The sequence below is a fragment of the Panthera tigris genome, chromosome F2, assembly GCF_018350195.1.
Source record: "Panthera tigris isolate Pti1 chromosome F2, P.tigris_Pti1_mat1.1, whole genome shotgun sequence".
NCBI lineage: Eukaryota > Metazoa > Chordata > Mammalia > Carnivora > Felidae > Panthera > Panthera tigris.
The window spans coordinates 74,968,870-74,994,026 of NC_056676.1; the positions used below are offsets into that span (position 1 = coordinate 74,968,870).

Sequence of the window (25,157 nt, forward strand, 5' to 3'; positions counted from 1 at the left end):
AACAAATGCTTTTTTTCCCCTTAACTGTCAGGAAATTCTACACAAAGGAAGAGGTGCAGGGGCGGGGTGATCCGTGCTGAGGGCCTGGGACCTTCCACGTGCCAAGTAAGCCTGCTGCACCTCAGGTAAACGGATGATGCGATAAAAATGTTGAGATCAACCAGCACACGAGCTCTGAGACACACACACTCCTGGGCACGGGAGACGCGAGGCAGTCACAACAGCGAGTTTCCACTGGCTAAAAACGCCTGTCCCTGTGAATGACACGGACACCACGACGGCCCCGTACTGACGAGGGCCGCAACCAGTGCCGTGGACACGGGAACCCTGCCCCCGCGTAGGCCGCAGCCTCCCGTGTCCATGATAGTGGGGTTCTCTGGAGCCAGCCCAGGAGGAGGGGGAGGTCCCGGGATGACCCAGACATGGCCTCTGCCCACAGACGTGGGGAGGAAGACAGGCAGAGACCAAGTGAGGCCGCCGCGCTTGGAATAACGGTAAACCAAGTGCTTATTACTGTCGCGTGGGGGACCGGGGGCTGTGTCGTGGAGGGTGGTGCTGTCCGCGGTGGCGGCAAAAGGCTTCGCAGACAGAGAGGGGCTAGTGAGCATCTCCCAACCAGCAGACCCACCAGGCAGAGTTCTGTCTTCCCCTTTCCAGAAGGCTCTGCGCCATCTCACATTGCTGAGCCGACCTCAGCTTTACTCACTGGGACACCCTCTTTGCTGCTTCCACAGCCTCACCTGGGCTCTGTTCTGAGCCCTCTCGCACACTCCAGGCTCCCCGTCCTCGGCCTCTGCTCTGGACCCCTCTCTGCATCGAGGCTCTGCTCCCGGTTGAGCCAGAGGCGCCGGGCCCCACCCTGAGCTGCAGGCCACGGGGCCGTCTGCTCGTGGGAGGCCCTCCAGGGGCATCTGTCCAACGTGCCAAAGTCACAGGACGGAGAGAGCACTGGGAAGGAGCGGCAGCGAGGTTCACAGTCGGGTCCGGAAGGGCTTCCCTCAGCTGAGGGACTGAGACTTCGTTTTACAAAGGAAGACACGAACGGTTTTCCAAGAAGGGCCAGCATCACCCCATCTATGAAACCCCACCAATCAAAACTTGCCTAACGTGAGAGGTCAAGACTCCCTGAGTGTTACACTTGTCTCACTGCCCCTTTACATGTATACGTGCATTTGTTTGTATCGCCTTCTCGAAGGATGAAGTCTGTCCAAAGACAACCCTTTTTCCTTTCTGTTTCTGTTTTGTGTCTTCAGTTTTCAGCTCCAGGGTTTTGTGCGACACAATCACCATTCACTCCATCCACTGCTAATGGTGAGAGCACACAGTACACCTTCCCAACACGGGCTTTCGGGCTTAATTCACCAGGGAGAGAGATGGCGACGAAGGCAAATGTGACTTTTGCAGGAGTCCTGCAAAGAGCGTCCTTCTGTGGGGGGGGGAGGGGGCACAGGCATAAGAGGGTCCGCGTGCCACTGCTCCATCACCTTACCGAGTCCCCAAACCTAACTCACGACGGCCACGGTTCCCGAAGCCTGCCTGGGCCTGCTGCAGGACAGTGTTAATGTTTTCAGGAGCCTTTGTGAGCCAGGGGCCCTGCCAGGCCAGCTGTCGTTGACCTACAGCTGATCCGGGAACGGAACACAGCGGAGGGAGCCCCTCTCCGCCCTCCACGCCCCACATTTCATGTTCGTGCAAACCGTGGACCTTCCGCGTCCCATGGGGCCCGGCGTCCAGCTGGCCGGCCCTGGACGCACAGTGCCTCGTGCTGGGGCCTTTCTGAATGAAATCTTCAGTAGCCCAGTGACTCACCGGGGGTCAAACAGCTGGAAGGCAGCAAGAGCTGGACCTCGGTCTGGGTGACCCACCCCCCCCCCCCCCCCCCGGCCAGAGACCCTCCTCAGCTGGTGTGGTGTGACAGCGACTAATGGGATTCCGTGTCACCGATCAATCGGGTTACATGATTACCTTCCACAACCCAAAGGCTTTACAGCTGCCCGTAAAGCCCTCAACCATTTCCTCCATTCAGAATCATCTCTCGTAGCTTCAACTATTAGCGCAGGCTTAAAATTGTTCCCCACGGTAGACATAATATGGCTTCACAATGTCATTATCCCCTGAGATGGGTTTCCCCAATTCCGTATCTAACATATCTTCCAGCTAAATTATTAGCAGCAGAGATAGCTTAATAGAAAACCTTAACCCACGGGACTGTACAAATTACTCACTAAGTCAGGCTCCGAGTTCTGCAGCTCTAGGATCTACACCAGCTGGCTGTCTGCTGGGTTCTACTTCTGCCAAGGACGGTCTTCCCGCCGAGGCCCAGCGCTTCTGTGGCCGCCAGCCCCCCTGGTCCGCTCGAGGGCAAGCGCTGATGGGGATGGGGCGGGCCAGCAGCCCAGCTGCCCCACTGTCTCGCTTTCTCCCTACCCCCCTGCCTGCCCTAGTGCTCCCCTTGCTCCTGGTCCCCCGTCTGCTTTTCTCTGTAAAAACCTTTCTGGGCAGGTTGTCCGTTCTCATTCCCAACGTTCGAGAAGCGGCCCCCGCTGGGGGAGCCCTCAAGGAAGAGGGGTTCCCTGCGCTCACACGCGCCATATGGAGCCTGTGCAGAGCCCTCACCCGGCTCTGTATCACAGCCCATCCTGCACAGATCTCCCCGATGTGCCTGCAGCTTCTGGAGAGCAGGGACGGGCTCCTGCGTCCCAGCCCGGCACCACGGTCTGAGCAGACACACGGGGGGCGCCGGTGCCACCTACAGAACTATCCGGGGGTAGAACCTGGAAGCCATCACAGAGGGAACAGCTTGGAGCTGCCACCACCCCCCAGGCCAGGCCACTGCTGGCCCTGGGGTCTGTCTGACGGGAGCCCTCCCAGACCACAGGGAGGCTCAGAGGCAAACTGTCCACACAGGGATCCGCTTTGGCTCCGAAAGTCCTGAATGTCCACCCCTTATTTTACGGGAGAGGGGCAGGCTCAGAGAGGAAGGAAGCTGCCCAGGTCTTCTGACTCTTGGTCTGAAAAATCTCCAGCCTGCACAAGGTGGCCTCACACCGGCCACGACGCAGGGCTGGTTCCTGGGAGAACACGGTCGGCCCGTCTGGCCTGGGGCCCGGGCCACGGGTGAACACAGCAGACACGTAACAGAGTGAGGACACACATGAACACAGCTCTGCGGCTCCCGGATTCGGCTGCCTCTCACCGCCAAGGGCGGTCCCAGCAGTCTGTGCGGAGGGAGGGGAGGGGCACGTGCGGATGCCGCGGGAAGGATTTTGTTTCTGCCGTAGCGGCCGGTCGTCACAACACCCTTCGAGGATTCAGTGCCCTGCTCCAGAGGAGCGTGGGGCTCAAGGGAGGCGGAGAGCTCTCCCTCAGGGCTCTGCCCCCGCGCTCTGCCCCCTCCCACACCCACGCGCTTGGACACCAGGCCAGGAGATACTTCGGTCCGGGCCACACAGCAGCCCCCGGGCTGCCACGCCTTTGACGGGCAGACAGATGATTGGGGCTCCTCACCCACGGCACGGGACCGCCCCTCTTCCTGGTTCTCCCGCTGGCCTCCCACATCCAACCCTGGCATCATCCGTCTTCACAGCTCCATTTCCGCTTTGAAAAGAACATACCGACGGGCTCCTCTGTCAGAGTGTCCCCATGCCTCAGACACAGATGCTCCCAAGAACGCCCCTGGGGGACAGTGACGGCAAGGACACCTTGTCCTCAGGAATCCCTGACACTGGCCAGGAGAAGTACGTGGAGGCGGCTGTCTTGCCAGACGGGAAGGCGTCCGGGAAAGCGGTGTCCCGTGGGGAAGCCTGCCCCGGAACAGCACTTCACCTCTGTGCACAGCCTTCCGTGCCCTGGAACATGTGCCCAGCACACGCCTTCCTGTGCCATGCACCACACATACCACAACGCCCCCGGGACACCAGAACAGCCCAGAGACTTTCAAGGACATCATATGACAAACAAAGGCCAATGAAGGAAAGAAAGAGCTGTGTCTCACGGCTGAATCCCACAGAAGCAGCAGCGAGAAAAAAGGGAAAGCTGTTACTAGCTGGGTATTTAAACACACCATTTCTAAACACGGCTGGCGGATTATAATACACAACACGCGTGCATCACGCCTCCCACCCAGAGCTTTCAGAACAGCATGGATAACTTCCTGGTGCCCGAGTCGGCCATGAGCTCGTGCGGAGGGGCTCCAGTCCACAAAACCCCTCAGAAGCTCAATCAGACCTCTGCAATTTCAGTCCTGGCGGGCACCGGAATTTCCAGGCAACAGTCGGGCTCCGTCAAAACCTAGCGCCTTATTTAAACTTGGCTCCAAGCTCAGAAATAAACGATGAGTAACCAAAGGTAGGTTTAAAACCTCTGTTGGCCCTAGAATGAAAAGAGGCCAGAACCATACCTGTCGGGATGGCATTGCTTTAGCGTCTATTCGCTTCATAACCCTTTGGAATGAAAATGGCACCAAAGCACCTCCATCAGGGGGCGGCCCACATGCCATCGCTGTCCCACAAGCCTACTGCCCCCGGCGGGTGTGGGGAAAACACTAAACACCTTCACGTGGGAGATTCTGGTCCGAATGTCTCCATGACAGGGATCTTCCTTCACGTTTTCAGGGGGAAGAAAGCCCTCGGTCACCTCTGCCGCTGCAGGGAGATGGCTTCAGGCCTCCTTCACACCTCCATCCACTCCCCCATATGCTGAACCAAGCTCCTATTTACCACACTGAGTCTCCGGGGGCACAGCCCTTGAAAGGGAGACCCCCAGGGCTGCAGGCCAGGAAATGAACGGGGCAGCCCCACCCACTCTCCTCCTGTTGGTGCCGCGGTCATTCTCAGGACCGGCCGAGAGCCGGCCTCACCACCGGCCCACGGTGGTGCAGGGGAGGCAGACAGGACTCAGACGCCATCGGGAGGGCAGAGCCACCGTCCAGAGCATCGACTCACAGAATGGAATGATCGCCCGTGATGGGCAGGCGGAATGAGGCCAGGCACGGGAGACACGAAGAACCTAGAACAACAGCGGGACTGCCACAAGGAGGCAAACTGGAGGTGTGTCGTAAGTGCGTGTGTGTGTGTGTGCGCGTGCGTGTGTGTATGTGTGTACGTGAGCATGTGGGCGTTGGTATGCTACATCTGTGCATGCATGTACAAGCACATGTGTATGTATGAGTGTGAGCAGTGTGTGTGTGTGTGGATGTGTGGGCACGTGCACACGAGCATGGGCACGGGTGCAGAAAGGCTGGCCACACAGAGGTGCCTAAACTCACGCTGCACCACATCTCTCTGTCCTTCCTCACCTTCCTTTTCATACCTCCTCAGTCTGCATCTTCCGACACCACCTGCTTCCTTGTACCACCGTCCCTTCGCCCCGTGACCTAGCGGGCAGCCCCTCCACCCCACCCCCCCGCCAGTTTACAGAGTGTTTCCACACTCCTGACCTCATGCTATTGAGATCCCACAGCCAGTAACAGGGGATTCTGGAAGGCGAAGCCAGGTGAGACCCTCCAAGGCCTACAGTCCCTCTAACTGCCTCCGTCTACTACTGGGTGGCTTGTCGTAGCCTTGCGGATGAAGCCCAGCCCCCCAGTGGGAGGGACAAGGATGTTCCCGCCCCGGTCCCTGCCTCCCCCATGCTCGGCTCTGCACCCTGACCACACACGTGTTCTCTCCTGCCCCTGAACTCCTGTCCTTGCTGCTCTGCTTGCCTGAACACCCACCCCACCTCCTTTCCTTTGAGAATCGGGTCTATGCCCTGTCATCCCGGGAGCCCCCCGCGCCCTGAGCTAGCATGCCCAGCACTGACCCCCATCACGCCTGGCAGACAGTAAACAGTGAGTCCCTCCTTCTTGGATGAATCACTGAGAAAAATGAATGCAGAGGAGAACTTTTAAGAAATGTGCTACCCTTGCTCAGAACCCACCAAAGACAGCAGAGCGGAGACCGTGCAGGTGCCACAGTCAGATGGTGCCAGTCATGGGGAGGAGTCACCTGCGACCACGGCAGAGGCCCCTTAGAAGCCTGTGTCTCCAAATGCATGAGGTCACCAAGGGCGCTCTCCGTAGCCCCTGTGCTTTAGGCCACATTGTGTGGCATTAAAGGAGACCTTTCAGTACAGAGCCAGGGCTGGTACCCGCGGGTTTGCGCTCTGTTTAGGGGAAGGAGGCAGGCGGGGCACTCATCCTGGACCCCTGGGGGCAGGGCAGGAGGTTTCCTGAAGGACAGGGCCCTGGTCCTGAACACTGTGGGATACCCAGACTGCGAACACCTTTCCAGGGTCCCTTCTGCCGCAGGAATTCGCAGATTTCACGGCAGGGTAAGAGAGGGCTGCAGATAGAGATCCAAATACAAGCAAACAACAGGAATGATCCCAATACAACCAAACAACAAGAGTGATAACACCGTAGTCTGTTCTTGTAGGTGAAACAGTCCCCTGTGTATGTTTAAGCTCTGAGAAAGGAGCCTCATTTTTCCCAGTAATTAGGGTTTCACCCACTGCTGAACGTATAACCGAGCGAGAGCTTACAGGTGGGGCTGGCAGACCCATGTCCCAAGGTTAGCAAGCAAGCACGTTTGCCGTCGATTAGGTGTGGTGCTGTAAACGTCGGAAACAAAGGGAGGATGGTAAATACCATACCAAATTTATAGAAGAAAGAAGAGGTATAAATGAATGTGGTTGGTTAAAAAAGCACCGTAAATTTCCAACTCTAGAAATATGTATGTATATGCAGGACCGAAATAAGGATATTATGAGCAAGAAACTTGTAGAAACATCAAAAGATATTCACAGGCAGGGAGAAACCATTCCGTGTATCAATGAAGATTTAAAGCCTTTCAAAAAGGACAAAACGCCCAGCAAGTGAGCAAGGCCGTGACTCATCCTTCCTGGGGAGACTGCATAATGCCTCCCCTCCGCCCTACTTTTCTCTTGGTTGTAAATAGACAGTAGATACTCTTTCTTTTTTGAAAATATTGATCCTATAAACAGTCCAAAGCCCAGGCTGTAAAGACTGCTCACTACAGGCGGTCGCCGCCATCCCCAGTCAAGTCCTGGCGCTTGGGGGTGCTGTGGGGTCTGGCCGGTCAACACGGCGGCCTGGTTCCTAGACCCCAGGGCCTGGGGAGCCCTCCTGCATGGAGCAGACTTGTCCACAGGGTCCCGAGGGCCAGTCTGCGCAGAAGGGAGGGGCCAACTCCCTTCGCTGTGAGAGACGTCTGGAAACAGAAAGACGCCCCCCTACTGGCCCTGCGTCCATCACAGAACAAGGATAAGAAGGTTTGCGTGTGGGCCAAATTCACTCAGCCGGTGGAGGGGGGTTAGAGACAGATGCTCGGGCAGCAAAAAGGGCTAAGACATCTGATGTGTCTCGAATTTCTCAAGAGTCCAAGAGCAGCTCAGTGTGGTCTCAACAATCAACTGAGGAAAAAAGAATCCTTGTCTTGGAAACTGTGGTAAAATGGGGTGGACAGAGTGGTCTCTCTACGCACATGTGAGGAGTGATGACAGGGCTGGTGCAGGGCAGGTGGTCACACGTGGCGCTCATGACCGCCAGCAGGTGCCCTCCCCTCCAAGGGCAGGTATCTGATGCCCCGACCCCACTGCCCCGCCATGTCCCCCTTGTAGACCGTGCCCACATGGCAGGGCGCTCGATACCCATCTGAACGGAATTATTCAGGAGACATTTTAAAGCTGAACTCAAACAGAACCAGAGCACATGCACCGTGACAGGGAAGGAGGAAGGAGTCTGGAAACAGAAAGAAGCTGGAAACAGCTTCTTACTGCCTAGGAATATCTTTTGCTATTTAGACAAGTTTATTGTGCATAATGCTTTACTTCCTTGGCCTTTAAGCACACAGGTACTGAACTTCTGTTTAGTGCCAGGTGCTGGCGGGGGGGGCTGTGCAGCCCCGTAGGGCACCTCGCACGGGAGACATGCTTCTCCCTACAAGCCTCACCCCCGCCTGGGAACCCGTCCACAGACGGCAGCTCTCAGGGTCATTCTTCTCACCGAAGCCCCCGTGCTGCACTCTGAGAACATTTTCCTCGGCACGCTGCTCAGGAGAGAAGTCCTCCACCCTCGTGGACTTTTCTCAAAATCACCCCAAGTGACCATCCTTGCAGCTCCCGGCCTTTCTCAGTGCTGACCTGACAGACTCGATGTTAATCTACACGATGCAACTACCCGTTTATCTGTCTGGACCAAGCAACAAACTCTCCTATGAAACCCTGGGACTCCTAATGCCAAGCACAGGCCCTGGATAGCTGTGTTAGTACCTGTTTGCTGAACAGAAACTTCTAGAAGCAGAAACTGCTATGGCTGAATTCTACAGGCACAGAAAGGGGACAAGGAGCTATGTCACTCCTATGGCAGGAGCTAAGATTTATTGAGGACTTAATCACAAGCCAGGCACTGCTAGCTGCTTCATTTGCATAATCACGTAATCTGTACGTTAACCCCACAAAGTAGGTTCTATTACTGTCCCATTTTACAGATAAGAAAACAAGTTCAAAGAGGAAAAGTGCTTGGGGCGCCTGGGTGGCTCAGTCGATTGAGGGTCCGATTCTTGATCTCAGCTCACATCATGATCCCAGGGTTGAGGGATCAAATCCTGCTCTGGGCTCCGGGCTGAGTGTGGAGCCTGCTTGGGATTCTCTCTCTCCCTCTCTGTCTGCCCCTCCCCTACTTGCTCACTCTCTCTTTCTAAAATACAAAACAAACAAACAAACAAAAAAACAAAGAGAAGTGCTTTGTTCCGGGTCACATACCGTTAGGTGACGGATGTGAGTTCAAGCCCACATAGGCTGACTCCCTTTTAGGCACTTGCTCCCTTCCCGGCTGTGCCACGGGCTCCTTCTCCACCCACTCGACATGGCCTGGGGTGACCGTGCTGTGTGTCTAGGGAGGCAGCTCCCCGGGCCGGGCACCCACGGCAGCTGCAGCCCACGGTGAAGGGAGCCTGAGTCCGCCCGGCTCAGATGCATGCCATCCGATCCTCGATTCCTGATGCCGGGCACGAGGGAAGCCTCCAAACATGGCAGGCCCCAAGCTAAGAGCTGGAGACCCCACAGAAGAAGGAGAGCAAACCCCACTCTCAGCGAGCCCCCATTTGATGGGGAAGGTAGAGGTGAGTCCAGGCACACTAGGGTGTGGTCTGTGACAAGGGCCCAAGGACGGTCGTGAGAGGGGCACACTCCCATCCCACCTCCTCCCATTTCCTCTGCTGCCGGAGGACAGGAGAGCTTTGACTCAGCCCGTGTCCTACCCCTTCCTACTGTCCTGACTGGGGAGGAGGCCCCCGTTCTCCCCACAGATGCAGGTGACGGCCCCTGACAAGCCCACAGGCTGGGCTTCCTCTGCGAGCGTCTGCCCCCAGGAAGCCGTTTCCCCCAGCCCTCCCGCTTCCCACGGCCGCTGTGGGCAGAGCGGGATGGCCACTTCCTTGCAGTTACAAATAGCAGGGGTGGGCGTGGACCCGGAAGCAAGAAGGCCCCCAAAGCCTCCAGGCCTCCACTCTGCCCAGAGGCCTGCACGGTGCGGCCGGCCTGCCTGACGGTAACAAAGGGGTGCTCCGCTTCTCATCTGGGTTCGGTGACTGGGCTCGCTTCCGATTTCTGCCCAAGAGAGGACCACAAGCGAAGTAGCTGAAGACACACAAATGCTTCTGCTTCTCATCTCGCCGACGTCTGCCACCAGGTGAGGAAGTTCTCTGCTTTCAAGGGCTCATGGACTAGACACGGCCCAACCTGGCTACTCTTCCGATGTCAAGGTCAACTGCACCACCTAATGACACAGCCCAAGGAGGACTGCTCATCCCATCCACGGGTTCCGGAGAAGGTCCAACGTGGTCCGGAGAGCTCGAGAGCAGGCTTGACGGAGAGCGTGGCCCTGCAGCTGACCCCGCGCGACAGGAAGTGAGCCCCATAAAGGCTGGTGATGAGTGACCGTTCTGGGCAGAGGGCGCGAAGGTGCGAAAAGAGGATCAGCAGGTCGCCCAGCGGGCAGACGCACTATAAGCACGGGGGCAGAGGGAGGCAGGGGTGCCAGACTGCTGTGGGGAGGTCCTATTCCCAGTTTACTGAACACTTTCTAAGTTACCGGAGGGTTTTAAGTGAGGGGTGCTGGAATCCTTAGAGCAGTAGGAGGGAAGGTCTCAGTGAGGAGGGTTTTAAGTGAGGGGTGCTGGAATCCTTAGAGCAGTAGGAGGGAAGGTCTCAGTGAAGAGAAGGTCTGTAAACCAGGGTGGGGAGACCAACAGTTTAGAGCAGAGCTTCTCAGACTCGGCCATGCACACAAATCAGTGGGGACCAGGGATGGTGCTACGTGCCGCCTGACTTGGGGGGTCTGGGGTGCAGCCAGACACTCTGAGCTTCTAACAAGCTCCCTGAGACTGATGCCACTGGTCCAGAGACCACGTCTGGAGTAGCAGCTGCCTAGATGGAGCGGGTGGCTGTTGGACACAGGGACACGTGAGGTGTGTTGTGGGGGCAGATGCCACAGCAAGGGGAGACGTGCTGACAATCACACGTGGGGAACCCCTGGTTTCGGGCTGAGCACTGGAGTGGAGAGTGGGCATTCACGGCTAGGGAAGCTAACGGGGATGGGGAGGGAGGGCTGTGGAGTCCCCAGTGCTGGGTTAGGGGAACTCCTCAGAGCAGGACGGAGGTGACTGCTCCCGGGGCCGGGGGGGGGGGGGGGATGCAAAGTGGAACCTGCTGGCCGCAGCCCTGTCCCGGGGCAAACTCAAGGAAGGCCAAGAGCACATATCCTTCAGATGGGGCCCACGGCTGTGGCTCCCTCCTATCAGGGCTGTTGCGGGGCGAGCTGCAGAGATGGGAGGAGGCCGATGAAACCCACCTGCCCCAGCCCAGGCTGTGGATCAGGAAACAGGCCCCCAGGAGCAGTGAGAAAACCCAACAATACTGAAACTCAAAGTGGGATTCTGCAAACAGTACCAGCCAAGCCACAGCTTCCGGGGGCCCAACAGTAGGAAAATCAGGGCTCAGGGAAAAGGAAGAGAAAAGAGAAGAAAAGTTCGACAGACTGACATCCCCAGGCTAGTGAAAGATGCTTTATATGAACAAGAGGGCCGGAATGAGATCGGGAAACCTTTATCCTCTATTTTTTCAGACAATTTCCCACATGGCCACAGAGAGATCATGGCACTTATTTTTACTTTAAAATCTCGCAAAGAAGTGGAATTTTCCATCACTGCCAGGGGATAAAGGAGCTCAGCAAGTAATAAGAGAGGTGGGAACAAGGATGCAATTCTTCAAGTCATCCTCCCGAAATCACAGCAGACACCGAGGTCTCTGAAGGAGGTTTTATTTAAAACAAAGATAAAGATTCACAGGGCTAAGGGAGCACTAAGGAAGGCTCACAAAGGACAGGAGTTGGCATTAGGTGACAAGGGAGCATAACCCACTGCCAAGACCCTGAATGAATGTTTTGAATCTGGATCGACATTGTGAAGGTCGCCCTGCAGCAGCGGTAGAGCAACATTCTAGAAGGAACGTCAAGTCCAAAAGCATTGGAAGAGGCTACCTGTGTGTATAATTAGGAGCCTGACAGAATTAAAACTGGCAGGGCCCCAGGATCAAATAAATGGTACCATAAAGTTCTTTAGGCGAGAGCCAAACCTCACTACCCAAGACGTGTAGCTGACAACCAACCGGTTCTCATAGTACGGGATATGATAAGGGGAAAACAAAGAAAGTCATCGGTGACACTTTGTGCTTCTATAAAGCTCAAAAGGACTGGGAATAAAAGGAGATGTCTATCTGGATTGCAGGCATCCATCAGGGCCCTAACAGAGAGGCCGGTGTTAGACCCTCCCCCACCAGCCCCCGCCAAGAGTTAGGAAGCAGTCACACATATGCCCTCGGCCCCTGCAACATGCAATGCATTCGGTCGCCTGCAAAAGACCCATGACTCCCCTGCGTGGGCCCTTCCAAAGGTACCGGGGTCCATCTTGACTGTAATTACCCTACAAAACCAGGAGGCACGGAACACACAGGACATTCCCACCACGCGAGGAGGAATAGAACACGCGAGCAGCTGCACATACTATCAGCTCTTTTAAAGTCACGTATGCCTTTTCCTAATCTTCTGGAAAGACAAACCACAACCATGGCAAAACCACCACAATGGCAAAGGAGAATAAACAACAGAACCGAAGACGCCAGTGTTTTATCGTGGTGTAAAAGGAGGAAACGCTGCAATTGTGATGTCTCCCGTACTCAGGCAAGTGCTCTGAAGACAAAGGGGGTCCCGGAGGGGAGAGGAGAACAGAGAGGAAGCGTGAGAGGCGCTCCTGTTATTGCCACCCTGTGGGTGGTGCTGGAAGTCAGGGACAGGTCTGCTCACCGCATGAGTTAAAAAGTACCTCCTGCGGGAACAAGAAAAGTCCATCAACTCACCAGTTATTTGAACTTAAGTGGATAACAAAACAGGAAGGGCTTCTCCTGGTCCCTTTTGTGGGCAGGATAAGGGGACAGATCTCGACTCGGTCCAGCTTTATGACAACGCAGATGGCCAGGATCTTCTCTGACCTCTCAAGGATTGCAAGAGTCTCCGTGCCAATGCGATTCTGCCGCCAGGTCTCTTGCCGTGCAGTTGAACAATCATATTAATAGAATGCAGTGACTGTTTTAAAAGAACACTGAAAACAGATTTTGAAGCCTCACACAAGTCACCTTCCAGATCCCTGTCCCCCTTATTTTGCCACAAGTATCATGAAACGCTCAACATCCACCCCCAGAGGAGGCGGCCAACTCTGAGCTCTCCTTCCAGCAGGATCGCAGGGCGCGAGGCTTCTCCCAGCCACGGCTGCACTTGAGAAGCACCTTCTGCAGAACAGCGTCTCCCACCAGATGCCCTTGGACACACGGACAGCACAAAAGGGCATCAGGAGACCGGATGACTCAGGGCCTTCAATTAAAAACAGGACAGGCTGCACCTGCACTTTCTCGCAAGCAGGCGAATGGTATGCGTGGTCAGCCATAGACACGGACTGCATTTCCTTGCAAAAATAATGAACTGCAAACAACAAGCAACAATTCTAGCGATGGCTGGCAACCAACACGTCTTACCCCCCGAACTGCTACCAAAACTGCCTCTCGGACTAAGCGCTGCACACTGAGCCCAGGGGGGCTCCGCACGCCCCTCTCCCCCAGACTGACACGTCAACTTCACCCTCCGGCTCCATCCACCACAGGTGACCCGCCAAGGGATGGCAAAGGGCGTGGGAAAGCAGCTGGCAGAAGACGGGTTGCTTTGGGCAAATAAGGGATTTCTGCTTTTGTTTGTTTGTTTTTCAAATCAGCAGTGAAAGCACGTGGTAAGAGCATTTGGGATTCTGAACAAGAAGGTGGCAGCATAATTCTGCACCGTGCCAGCCGAGGGTCTGCATGAGGGAAGTAGGCAGGGTGCCTGCAGGTCAGAGACCGTCTTATTAATCGCTCCTTTCAGCCGCTCCCTGTCGCGGGGGCCCTGGCCGACAGCTTGGAAGCATCCAGCACATGCAGGGAAAATCATGAACAGAAGAGCGGCAACTCTAGGGTTGCAGAGGACCAGGAATAACGAGTGGGTGCACCACCCCTGACCTGGGAGCATGACTCCTTAGCTGTAAGCAAGATGCACGGTGTGGACAGATCGGGCCCTGCCAACAGAGTATTGCTAATCACAGTCACCGGTGAAATAGTCACTCAGCGGGCAGAGGTACAGTAACAACGATCTAATTGCTCTTGACCTGCCAACTGAGGTGGAATATTCGTGTTCAGTAGAAGACCCCCCACCCCCCACCCCGGGGCTGGTGTGGTTCTGCTGGCATCTCAACTGTGACCCCCTCAAGAATCTGCAGGATGGGAGCTCATTCCTGAGCCTTGAACTGAAATATCAACTGTGAGAGACGTGTACAGCTACCAAAATACGTATGCTTTCCGGAAGCTGCCAAACCTCTCTGAAATCTGTAAATCAAAGTCATTTCTGTGACAACTGGGTATTTCACTAAATAACTGCCTGGAGCAAACAATGACCTTCGGCTGACACTCTGAAATGCACATAGACATGTGTGATGGTTAATTTCATGCGTCAACTTGACTGGGTCACCGGATGCCCAGATATTTGGTCAAACATTATTCTTGATGGTTTGTGTGAAGGTGTTTATGGATGAAATTAACATTTAATGTAAAGGACCCACAACTATATGGTCAACTAATCTTCAACAAATCAGGAAAGAATATCCTACGGAAAAAAGACAGTCTCTTCGGGGCACCTGGGTGGCTCAGTCAGTTGGGCATCCAACTTCAGCTCAGGTCATGATCTCACAGTCTGTGAGTTCGAGCCCTGCGTCGGGCTCTGTGCTGACAGCTCGGAGCCTGGAGTCTGCTTCTGATTCTGTGTCTTCCTCTCTCTCTTTCTCTCTGCCCCCACCCCACTCACTCACTCTCTCTCTCTCTCTCAAAAATAAACAAAAAAAAAAAAAGATAATCTCTTCAACAAACGTGTTGGGAAAACTGGACAGCAACATGCAGAAGCATGAAACTGGACCATTTTCTTATACTATACACAAAAATAAATTCAAAATGGATGAAAGACCTAAACGTGAGACAGGAAACCATCAAAATCTAGAGGAGAACACAGGCAGCAACCTCTCTGACCTCAGCTGCAGCAACTTCTTACTAGACACTCTGCCGGAGGAAAGGGAAACAAAAAGAAAAATGAACTATTGAGACTTCATCAAGATAAAAAGCTTCTGCACAGTGAAGGAAACAATCAACAAAACTAAAGGCAACCGACGGAATGGGAGAAGATATTTGCAAATGACATATCCGATAAAGGGTTGGTATCCAAAATCTATAAAGGATTTACCAAACACAGCACCCAAAAAACAAATAATCCAGTGAAGAAATGGGCATAAGACATGGATAGACACTTTTCCAAAGAAGACATCCAGATGCCTGACAGACACATGAAAAGATGCTCAACATCACTCATCATCAGGCAAATACAAATCAAAACCACAATGAGATACCACCTCATACCTGTCAGAATAGCTAAAATTAACAACACAGGGAACAACAGGTGTTGGTGAGGATGTGGAGAAAGGGGAACCCTCGTGCACGGTTGGTGGGAATGCAAACTGGTGCAGTCACTCTGGAGAACAGTATGGCGGTTCCTCAAAAAATTAAAAATAGAACTACCCTACAATCCAGCAACTGCATTATTAGGTATTTACCCACAGGATACAAAACTACAGATCCGAAGGGGTCCATGTACCCTGATGTTTATAGCGACACTACCAACAATGGCCAAACTATGGAGACTGGGCAACGGATAAAGAAGATGTGATATACACATACAACGGAGTATTACTCGGCCATCAAAAAGAATAAAATCTTGCCATTTGCAACGATGTGGATGGAGCTAGAGTGTATTACGATAATTGAAATAAGCCAGTAGGAGAAAGACAACTAGCATATGATTTCACTCATACGTGGAATTTATGAAACAAAACAGATGAACATATGGGAAAGGGGAGAGGGACAGAAGAGAGGGAAACAAACCACGAGAGACTCTTAACCACAGAAAACAAACTGAGGGTTGATGGAGGGAGGTGGGGGGGGTGGGCGAGATGGATGACGGGGATTAAGGAGGGCACTGGTTGGGATGAGCACTGGGTGTTGTATGTAAGTGACGAATCACTGAATTCTACTCCTGAAACCAATACTGCACGGTATACTAACTAGAATTTAAGTAAAAATCTGCAAAGGAAAAAAAAAAACAAAAACAATTTAAAGTAAAGGACTAAGTAAAGCAGACTGCCCTCCTAGTGTGAGTGGGCCTCACCCAATCAGCCAAAGCCTGGACACAGCAAAAAGGCTGGCTCTCCTTGAAGAAGAAGATTTGTCTTGCCTGCTTACCCTGGAGATTGAACACTGGGTTTTCTCCCTGCCTTTGGACTCCAGCTCTTCCCGGGTTTTGAGCCTCCTGGCTTTCAGACTGGAACATCAGTTCTCCTGGTGCCCCGGCCTTCAGACGCAGGTGAACTACACTGTCAGCGCTTGGGGCTCCAACTTACAGATAGTACATCTTGGGACCTGTCAGCCTCCATACCTGGTGAGCCAATTCCTTATAATTAGTCTCTGTTTACATGCAGATATACACGCGTGCACACGCACCCACATACACACATACACACACCATTGGTTCTGTTTCTCGGGACACTAATACAACGTGCTTTTTCATCAAGTCTCAGCAGAAATGGTAACTGAGTCACAGAGAAGCGAGCTTGGCAAAGTGCATGCCCCCTGGACAGCCTCGCCTGGACTAACCCTGTGACAGGTCAGTCCCTGGGCACAGGGAAATGCTCCAGACAGGCCACAAATACCACATGGACCCTGAAAGGCTACTGGATTTTAAAAGCAAACAGATGAATGAATAATACATATCCACTCCACCTCCAGCTCAGAGGTCCTTTCCCAGACAGATACCCCCACAGCCCCAGAGGGTGATGCCCCACAATGCACCCCCCCAACTGCTGTCTAGGGGTCACCCTCAACAGTAATAAGCAACACGCTTTTTTTTTTAACTCAAAAAGACCCATATCATAAAAACCACCTGTTCAGTCATCCTGACCTTCTTAAAAGGAAAATGCTGAGTGATTATAAAGTCTCCTTACTATTCAGAAACATGGAAGAAAGGGGTGTGGTGCACGTTGCTGGCCTGGGGACCAGGCTCTGAGGCCATGCCCAGTGTCAGTGACAGTATCAGAGAGGACAAGGGGTTCCTCTGATCATCAAATGGCAGGAATGCTCAGTGCAGATTCACTACTTGGGCTCTGTGACTAAATGGAAAAATCTGGAAACTATGATCTGTCAAAAATGCCAACATGCCTTCAAGAGGGGTAACACAGGTCAAGAAGCCCATGGAGAAAGGACATCTGGCTCCGAGAAGTGACAGGAAGCTGTGGGCTGTCTGGACTCAGGCTTTCTTCACTGGCCTTTGAGCAGTGGGAAGGGACAGTGAAGGGAGAGACCAGGCTGAGGTCCTTCTGGGCTCCTCTGTCACCACTTGGTGCTTGCAAGAGGGCCCATCATTTAACTGAAGCGGGGCCCCACCTGCCCCCGCCCCCTGCATCCAGTCACCCAGCACTGGCCACCAGCTCCTGCTCTCTCCTCTGCCTGGAGCTCCGCGCCCACCCAACCCCCTGCTACCATCCAGAACTCCCTTCGGGCATCATGGCGTCCATGAAGCCCTTTCTGCCCAACACGTGCCCCCAATCCAGACCCAGGTTCAAGGTGGGCAGCCCCTGGTGCTCCCACAGCACCCATGAGGCACTGGCTGACATCCCCAAGGCGTTCATTACTCTCGGGTAGAGCTGCCTGTTTAAGGTCCGCATTTTTCAGACCTCTTGAATTCTGCTGGTTCTATTTTCCCCTTTCACCTCCAGCATACCACGTTATTTATCGTACACGTACACATTAGCTATCTCCCTCAATTACAAGGTATGCTCCTTGGGGTGCCTGGGGGGGCAGGGTTCAGTCGGTTGAGCATCAGACTCTTGGTTTCAGCTCAGGTCATGATCTTACGGTTCAGGAGTTCGAGCCCCATGCTGGGCTCCATGCTGGGATTCTCTCTCTTCCTCTCTCTCTCTGCCCCTGTCCCGCTTGTGTTTCCATTACCACCCAAAATAAATAAATTTTTAAAAAAAGCAAGCAAGCAAGCTCAAGCGTACCATTCGTTTGTTTTGTTCACTGAAACAGCCAAGAACAGCACCAGGCTGGTCGAAGCGGCTCAGGGGTGCTTGCTGAATAAAAGAGTGAATCATTTCCTTCGCCAGGTTTATCTGCCTCTTGAGAGCAGGACCTATCTTAACCTCAGAACCCAGCATGGTAGACAGACTAACGCGCCCCCACCTCAAAGAGGTCCATGCCCTAATCCCCAGAATTGAAGACTGTTACCTTGCAGGACAAAGGGGACTTTGCAGATGTGATTAAGTTAAGGGCCTTGAGATAGGGAGATTATCCCGGATTATCTGGGAGGACCTAATGTAATCACGAGGGTCCTTATGAGACGGAGGCAGGAGGGCCTGACTGAGCGAAAGCAACGAGGCGAGAAAGCAGAGGCCAGAGCGATGGGGTGTGAGAAGGCTCGCTCTGCCCTTGCTGGCCCTGTAGGTGGAGGAAGGGAGCCTCAGGTCGGGGATGCCGGGGCCTCTAGATGCTGGAAAAGGCAAGAGAGGGAATCCTTCCCAGGAGGATCGCAGCTGTCGAAGCCTTGATTCTGGCCCAGTGAAATCCATTTTAGACTTCTGACCTCCAGAATTATTCGGTAATACATCTGTGCAGTCTGAAGCCACTCACTCGGGGGCCGTTTGTCGCAGCAGCCAGAGGAGCGAGGGAACCATGATGCCGCACACGGTGACGGGTGCACCGCAGATGGGCTGTCTGCTAAGCGGATGCTGTACATCAGTACATAAAATGTTAGCTTTCAGTCTCAAACATACATTTTGATCCAGAAAAACAGCAAAGGGGCATTTAAGCCGTGAGCCACGGAGGTGGTGGTGGTGCATCTGTTTTTTCTTTAAGTAACTGACTGACTCAGAGATGCTTATGCTAATATTTCCTGTGCTGGCAGGTCTCACCCTTCATCTACTGAAGGCAGTTTTATTAATCAAAGGTAAATTTCCTCCTCATAAAACCCTAAATCAAGAGTTAACAAAAGGCGGGGGGGGTGGGGGAGTGGGGAGAAACCAATTTATTTATCGAAAGCTGTCTGGTCTTCACAAGTACAATTAGTTGCACTAAAAGCTCTCGAGCGTCTCCCCGGGCCCGGCTGGTGCGGTACGCGCTAAGGACTCGTACTCCTGAACACTTCGAGACACTCGATCCCCGCGAATCTGTTTCTAATGCTGACGCTTGAGAAAAAGGATGTGACAGGAAATCGTTGAGGACATGTGTCTGTGTCCAACTGAAAATTTAAACAGTCTGAATTATGGGCGAGGTCTTTTCCATGTCTCATTTAAGAACAAGAAGAAAGCAACCCAAGAAACCATTTTTTCTTAGCTCTTTGCTTCCAATACCCCCAGCCTACCCACCAAGCCTGCCGGTATTTTCAACCCAGAAACTGAAAACCCAAAAAGACTGGAAATTAACCACTTTCAATGATCACTGATTCACTTTCATATAGAAAAGATCCTTTCTGGGGCGCCTGGGTGGCTAGGTCGGTTAGGTGTCCAACTTTGGCTCAGGTCATGATCTCATAGTTTGTGGGTTTGAGCCCCGCATCGGGGTCTGTGCTGACAGCTCAGAGCCTGGAGCCTGCTTCAGATTCTGTGTCTCCCTCTCTTTCAGCCTCTCTCTCTCTCAAAAATAAATAAATGTTAAAAAAAATTGTAAAGAAAAGATCCTTTCAATCAACATTAATAAACTAGGAAAAAATAAAATTAGGAACAGAGCATATAACTATTTTTTCACGTGGGAAGAAATCTTGAGATTTTTAAGCCTCCAGAATCCATTCACACACAACCTGGAATGTTTTTGGCCCTGTTGAAGATATGTATAAAACTGGAAAGCTGAAAAAGATCTCCAAATAAGCTATCCAGTAGCAACCTGAAAACCTTTTTTTCTGCAACACATGCCATGTACTTTACTGACAAGGTGATCTTGCTTTTTCCTTTCCAGTACTGTTCTACGGGATATAATTCAAAACGTGAAAACCAGAGCTCCCTCCATCCTACTTAATGAACATTTACTGAGCAACTACTATGTGTGTTATTATTTTGGGTTGCAGCAGGACGAAATCCCCAGCACCGAGGTCCCCTGCACGGGGAAGGAAGGGCAATATTTTATGCCAACAGGTATGCCAGAGTCCACACCGCGGTGGTGCAAGCACACTTGTCATGCAGAGGTAATTCCTCTGCTGAAAAATCCTAGACCAGAGTTTCAGAAAAGAAGAAAAATATCACACCAATTTCTCTAATAAAAACAGCCATCTCGACATTTCAATGATAGGATAACTGAGTTCAGAGGGCATTCTTTAACACACTGCAACCCCTTTGCCAAAGGAGGGGGTGTTTGCTGTCTGCCTGCTCACCGGTCCATCCGCCCATCCTCCACCCATTAAGTAGCAACAGCCCCAGCCAGCGAGGTCCCAGGCCAGACAGGCAGGATGGAGACGAGAACACACACTCTTGGGGAACATTTCCAAACGCAGCTGCTCCAGACCGTGCAGGACACGGATGCTCCTCCTCGCCCTGAGTTTCCAAAAAACCACAAGATTCTCTAAAGGATGCCACTGTTTTCTGCCACCAAAACACACTGTACCTGTTTACACTGGTCGGACTGGAGGCTTATCTGCCTCATCCCACGTGGTGCTGGCAGCCTGACGCCTTGAAGCACATCTAAGCCGTATCCCGCACTGCCTGCGACGCTCAAGACATCACGTCCCGGAGCAGTGGCAAATCACCGTCGGGAGCACCTTCCTATAATTCTCAAAAGAATTTGGCAGGGAAACCGGCAAGACCCTTCCTGAAGCGCCAGGCCCAGCTCAGGACTCCGCAGGTCACGGTGCGGAAAACCAGTTTCAGAAAAGCTACAGTAAGACAGTCGGAAGACAGCGACCTAGTAAATACAAAAGGAAGCTAACAGAGTGGTTAGCAACAAGGCGTGCGGGTCTGTTCCCAACCCACCGGCGCCAGGGCCCTGCAGACCGAAACGCCACATCCCACTGCGCGACTTCTGTGCAGGATCTTGTTGAGAGAAACCACACCAACCGAGGAGCGTTTCTGGGATACGCGGTCCACACGTTCACCTAGACATGCTGAGTTTTGTCTGCAGGTCGGGAAAGCCGGAGTCGAACCAGAACGTACTAACTCCACAGAGAATTCTGTCACCTGGGTTTCATGCTTTGCATTGTGGCCTGGGCACACTTGGGGGCACGGGCGTGGAGACAGCTCGGGAAGCGTACTTCCCATTTATCAAAGGGAGGTTGCTGGGGACACGGCACCCACGGGTCCTCATGTCAGAGCCGCACTAAGAAACATCTTTATTTGTCTGTGCCAAGAAAACCCACTCCTTCTACGAAGTCCGTGTTGCCTATTTCCTGCTTTACCCTTCTACGATTCAGCACCAAATTCACAGACTAACATGCATACCTCCCATAACACACGCCTCTCCCAGGGCTCTGCTCAAACATCAGCAATCTACCCGACAGTCCTTTCTAAATACCCCCCAAGCACACTCCTGGGCCCACAGGCCTCCTCCTCCTTTTACTTTCCTCCTCCGCACTTATTCGCCATCTGACACCCTTTGTGTCTCACTCGTTCGTGTGTGTCTTACTTTTTTCCCACGAGAGAGTAACCATGTTGATGGCAGGCACTGGTTCTCTCCTGGAACCCCGGGCATGCTGCCCAGTGAGAGCGGGTGTTTACTAAGTACCTCCTGAATGAATGGCTACAGGAATGGTTAACTGCATAAAACTCTACAGTGTGCATTTCACCTTACTCCGTGAACTTGAACTTTGCCTGAGTCTGATGTGTTTACTGTTGTTTTGCTTTTTTTAAGTGCTTGGGTAAGCTGGACTAAATCTTTGGTAAAACAAAGCAAGAGGCAGTAGAGAGATAGGTACAGACAGAACAAAAGGATGATCTAATTCCCAAACACACTGCATTTTAACAGCTGGTAAGGTCTCTGGGGGTGGAAATGAGCCAAACTGTTTAACTGTCAATTAAGTAGAGTCACCGTGATTCAAAAACGGATGATGTCCTTCCCATTGGCTCAGCCATCAGCCAGGTGACGCTGCATATCTAATACGGCCAGTCCGTGGTCCATGGGGTCCACGGGGAAGCCCTCCTGGCTTCTCTGCCTGTCCCCACGGTCCCCACTCATTCTGCTCGCTGGTGCCTTTGGCACCGAGGGCTGCTTTTCGTGACAGATGTGTCCAAGTGTGTCCACATCTGCTCCTTTTCACTCTGGGATTCTCTGAAGAGAAATAAATGAAGATTCCATAATTTTAAAAACTGTATTATTCCTCTCCCCTAAAACATACCTCCACACACGGAGCTCCTGAAGATACGAGCCCATAATAATCGGAGGCAGAGTAAGAAATGCGTGAGACTGAGCTCTCTCTTTCCAAACCCCACCGTAGGTAAATTAGGCCTTGAAAACCCACGGGGAAGGAGAGAGACAGGGCGTGTGGCAGTGTGAGGGGATGATACTTAAGAGGCAGGGGAGGGTCCTTACCTGTTTCACGACAGTCACTGTCCCTGGAGCCATGGCAACCACCGAGGCCACAGCGGTGGCATCATGGGCCTCGGTGCCCAGCTCGATGATCTGCTGGAGGATGTTCACAGCCGTGGGGTCAAGTCGGTCCCCTTACAAGGAAGAAACAAACAGGACACCATTAAGCCCAGTGGCACTGGAGGGCACTGAGTGCAAAACCAGACCTTAACAGAGGCCATTCTTGGGTGGTCTTCTTCGGGGGAGGCATGGGTTCTCAGCAATCGCTCGCTCTAACAACAGAATAATCCGTGTGGTACTTGATAGCTTTAAAGCACTTTCTATAAGAACATCTCAAAACCCCAAACGATCCTGTGGGGAGATGACATTGTGACGAGACACCCACATTTCGTGGATTGGTTACCTCTGCACAAGAAAGACAGGAGACTTGCCTGGGGTCACTGGGTCAGTCACAGCCCAAAGCCAGAGCTGAAGCCCAGATGCTCTGAATCCATACTTGGTGACACAAGCCTGCTTCTCCAAACAGACCCCTGAGAAGTCCCAGCCCGCACAGCAAACCGCAAACAGGGTCCCGTGAGCACACACACAGCAGGTGGCCAAGAGAGCGTGCCAAATAAATCACACACGCTAGGACAGAACATCCAAGGATGTCTCAATTATTAAAACCGGTGGGCTTCAGAATGCCAAACCAGTTTAAGCTTGGGGTTCTATTTTAATCATCTCAGAAGACTGGAATCCGTATCATCAGGGCAGCTACGGAGTATAGACCCTGCCTGCTCTCACCATCTGCTTGGCCATCTGCGACTCTTCTGAACACGGCACTCTGACCCTGATCGCTAACTCACTAAAAGGGAAATTACCGCATGATCTCTGTGTTAGCATCATGTTACCAAGTCTCCGCGCGCGTCTGCATCCCCGTGGACCCATTTTCCTTGGGCCACGGCCCAATGTGAGTCCGTCAGTAAGAGACGGAGGAGGGGAACGTGATGTGTGCGATGTGGAGGGCAGGCGCTGGCATGGGACTGGGGCGGTGACAGCGTTAGCGACTTGTACGTATTCACATTGCACCACCCTGGCGCTCCCCTACACACACACACACACACACACACACACGTGCATGCAAAGACACCAGCACAGACACAGACACACGTGCACACACACTCTCTGCTTAAGGGAAATGTGTCAACTGTGCCTTGTAGCCAGCCAGTCTGAACGTCCAAAGATGTTTACAACAAAGATGCTGTTTACAAAACATTTACCTGAAAACCTTACTGAGCTAAAGTAAGGTTTAATTCCTCATGTGCTTGCTCCCTCAGTGACCATTTAGCAAGCCTGTCACCAGGAGCGTGGCTCCCAGCAGGGAATCGGCCTCCATCTAACACTCTCTCCCCTCCTCCCGGAACTCACGGGCTCCTGAGACAGATTTGTAAGCAAATTATCACCACACCAGGTTGGTCCCATATCGGGAGGCAATCAGGGAACACAGCAGAAACGTCGCATGAGTCCCAAGCAGGCGACATATGATCTGAACACTGAAGGTGCAGGCAGGTGGCCAGAAAAACCAAGCAGGGAACAGAGTTCACACAGGGCAGTGCACAGAGGAAGGCCGTGCCTGCACAACCCATGCAGGACAGCAGGCACAGAGACAGGAGGCAGGCGACACAGGGCAGGGCGCCAGGACCCAGAGCGGCCCAGCCTGGCTGCATGGGTGCAAAGTCTGAGCTTTAGTCCAAGTGCCAGGAAGAAACCCCAGAGAGGCTTTAGAAAGGGTGTGTGTGTGTGTGTGTGTGTGTGTGTGCATGCATCAGGGATGACGACAGACAGGCCAAGGCCAGAGCTTGAACAACTGCTGAAGTCACCAAACACGAAGGAAGGAAGCACAGGTTCAGGCTGGGCCTCCACTCTGGATGCCCCATTTATCAGCCAGGGCCGGGCCACCCTGTCCGCTGTCTCCTGAGTCCCCGCGAGCTCGGCGGCCCAGTGAGCACAGCCCCGAAGTAACAGCCCCAAGGAGCGTTCCACACAGGCTTCCTACAACCTGCTCTTCAGGGCTTTAAGAACTGGGAAAAAAATGGCAATTTCCCATCCTGCCTCTACTTAATGCCTTCCTCCAAATGCAAATCGGGCTATGGTCACACATTAACTGGGGTTCATGTGCTAGAAAGGGCACTAGGAAAACGCCTCTAAGTTTCATGCCCCAATCACCACCAGGCTGGCAGAGTGGTTTGAACCTAAAACTGATCTGGCATTTCAGAGTGATGACTGTTGACACAGAAATCCTGCTTCGGGGCTTTTGAGGCGGCTGGGAAGCAGGCAGTGCTGGGCTCGGAGCTCCGCAGGGCGGCCCTGGCGAGGCCGCCGCTGCCCCTGGAGCTGGAACCAGCCCCCTGGGAGACAGGCCCACGAGGCAGCCAGGGATGGGACAGAAACCCAGACGGCAGGCCCAGCTCCGGGGCTCAGCCGGCCCCTTACAGCGAAGCCCTCTTCTCGCGGTACGTGCGGAGGCCTGGCCGCACGGCCGTCAAGTTCTGCCTCTGCTGAGCTTCCTGGCCTCCTATCAGGGGGCGGAGGCCTCCCGGTCTGACGGCGGGGCCCCCTGCAGTCCGAATGGTGGGCCAAGGATGCTGAAGGGGACCGATTCACGGACACCGCTCCCTCACAGATTCACTCACTCCGCCTGCCTGCTGCAGACCAGCTGGAAGGCAGCTCGAAGGTGCGCAAGGGGACCGAGCGCGCGCTCTCACCGCTCTCGGAAGTGTATCTCAGATCCTGGAGCGCCGCCACGGCTGCCTGCGTGCCCTGAACGTCCTCTTCGGCTTCTGTGATGTGCACGTACTGGGTGGAGGGCTCCTCAGGGGCTTCTGTTGCTGGCTAAACGAAAACAGATCATCTGAGTGATCCAGAAGGCCACCTGTTACCCA

At 53.3% G+C, this 25,157-nt stretch overlaps 1 protein-coding gene across 11 annotated transcripts in view; it reads right to left on the bottom strand.

Annotated features, from left to right (window-relative positions):
• The window catches only part of ZFAT (zinc finger and AT-hook domain containing), a 251,245-nt gene that overhangs the window by 63,277 nt on the left and 162,811 nt on the right, over window positions 1-25,157 (bottom strand). For 4 of the 11 annotated variants that reach the window (XM_042973111.1, XM_042973108.1, XM_042973116.1 and 1 more), the window contains 2 exons: window positions 24,981-25,107; window positions 22,240-22,370 (listed from right to left, as the gene is read on the bottom strand). In XM_042973111.1, the coding sequence (XP_042829045.1) occupies window positions 22,240-22,370; window positions 24,981-25,107 (258 nt within the window). Of the gene's footprint in view, window positions 1-15,804; window positions 16,112-18,360; window positions 18,459-18,778; window positions 18,968-19,450; window positions 20,489-20,657; window positions 21,979-22,239; window positions 22,371-24,980; window positions 25,108-25,157 lie in introns of those variants that run through there. The other 7 variants (XM_042973110.1, XM_042973115.1, XM_042973109.1 and 4 more) reach the window with 7 other exon arrangements.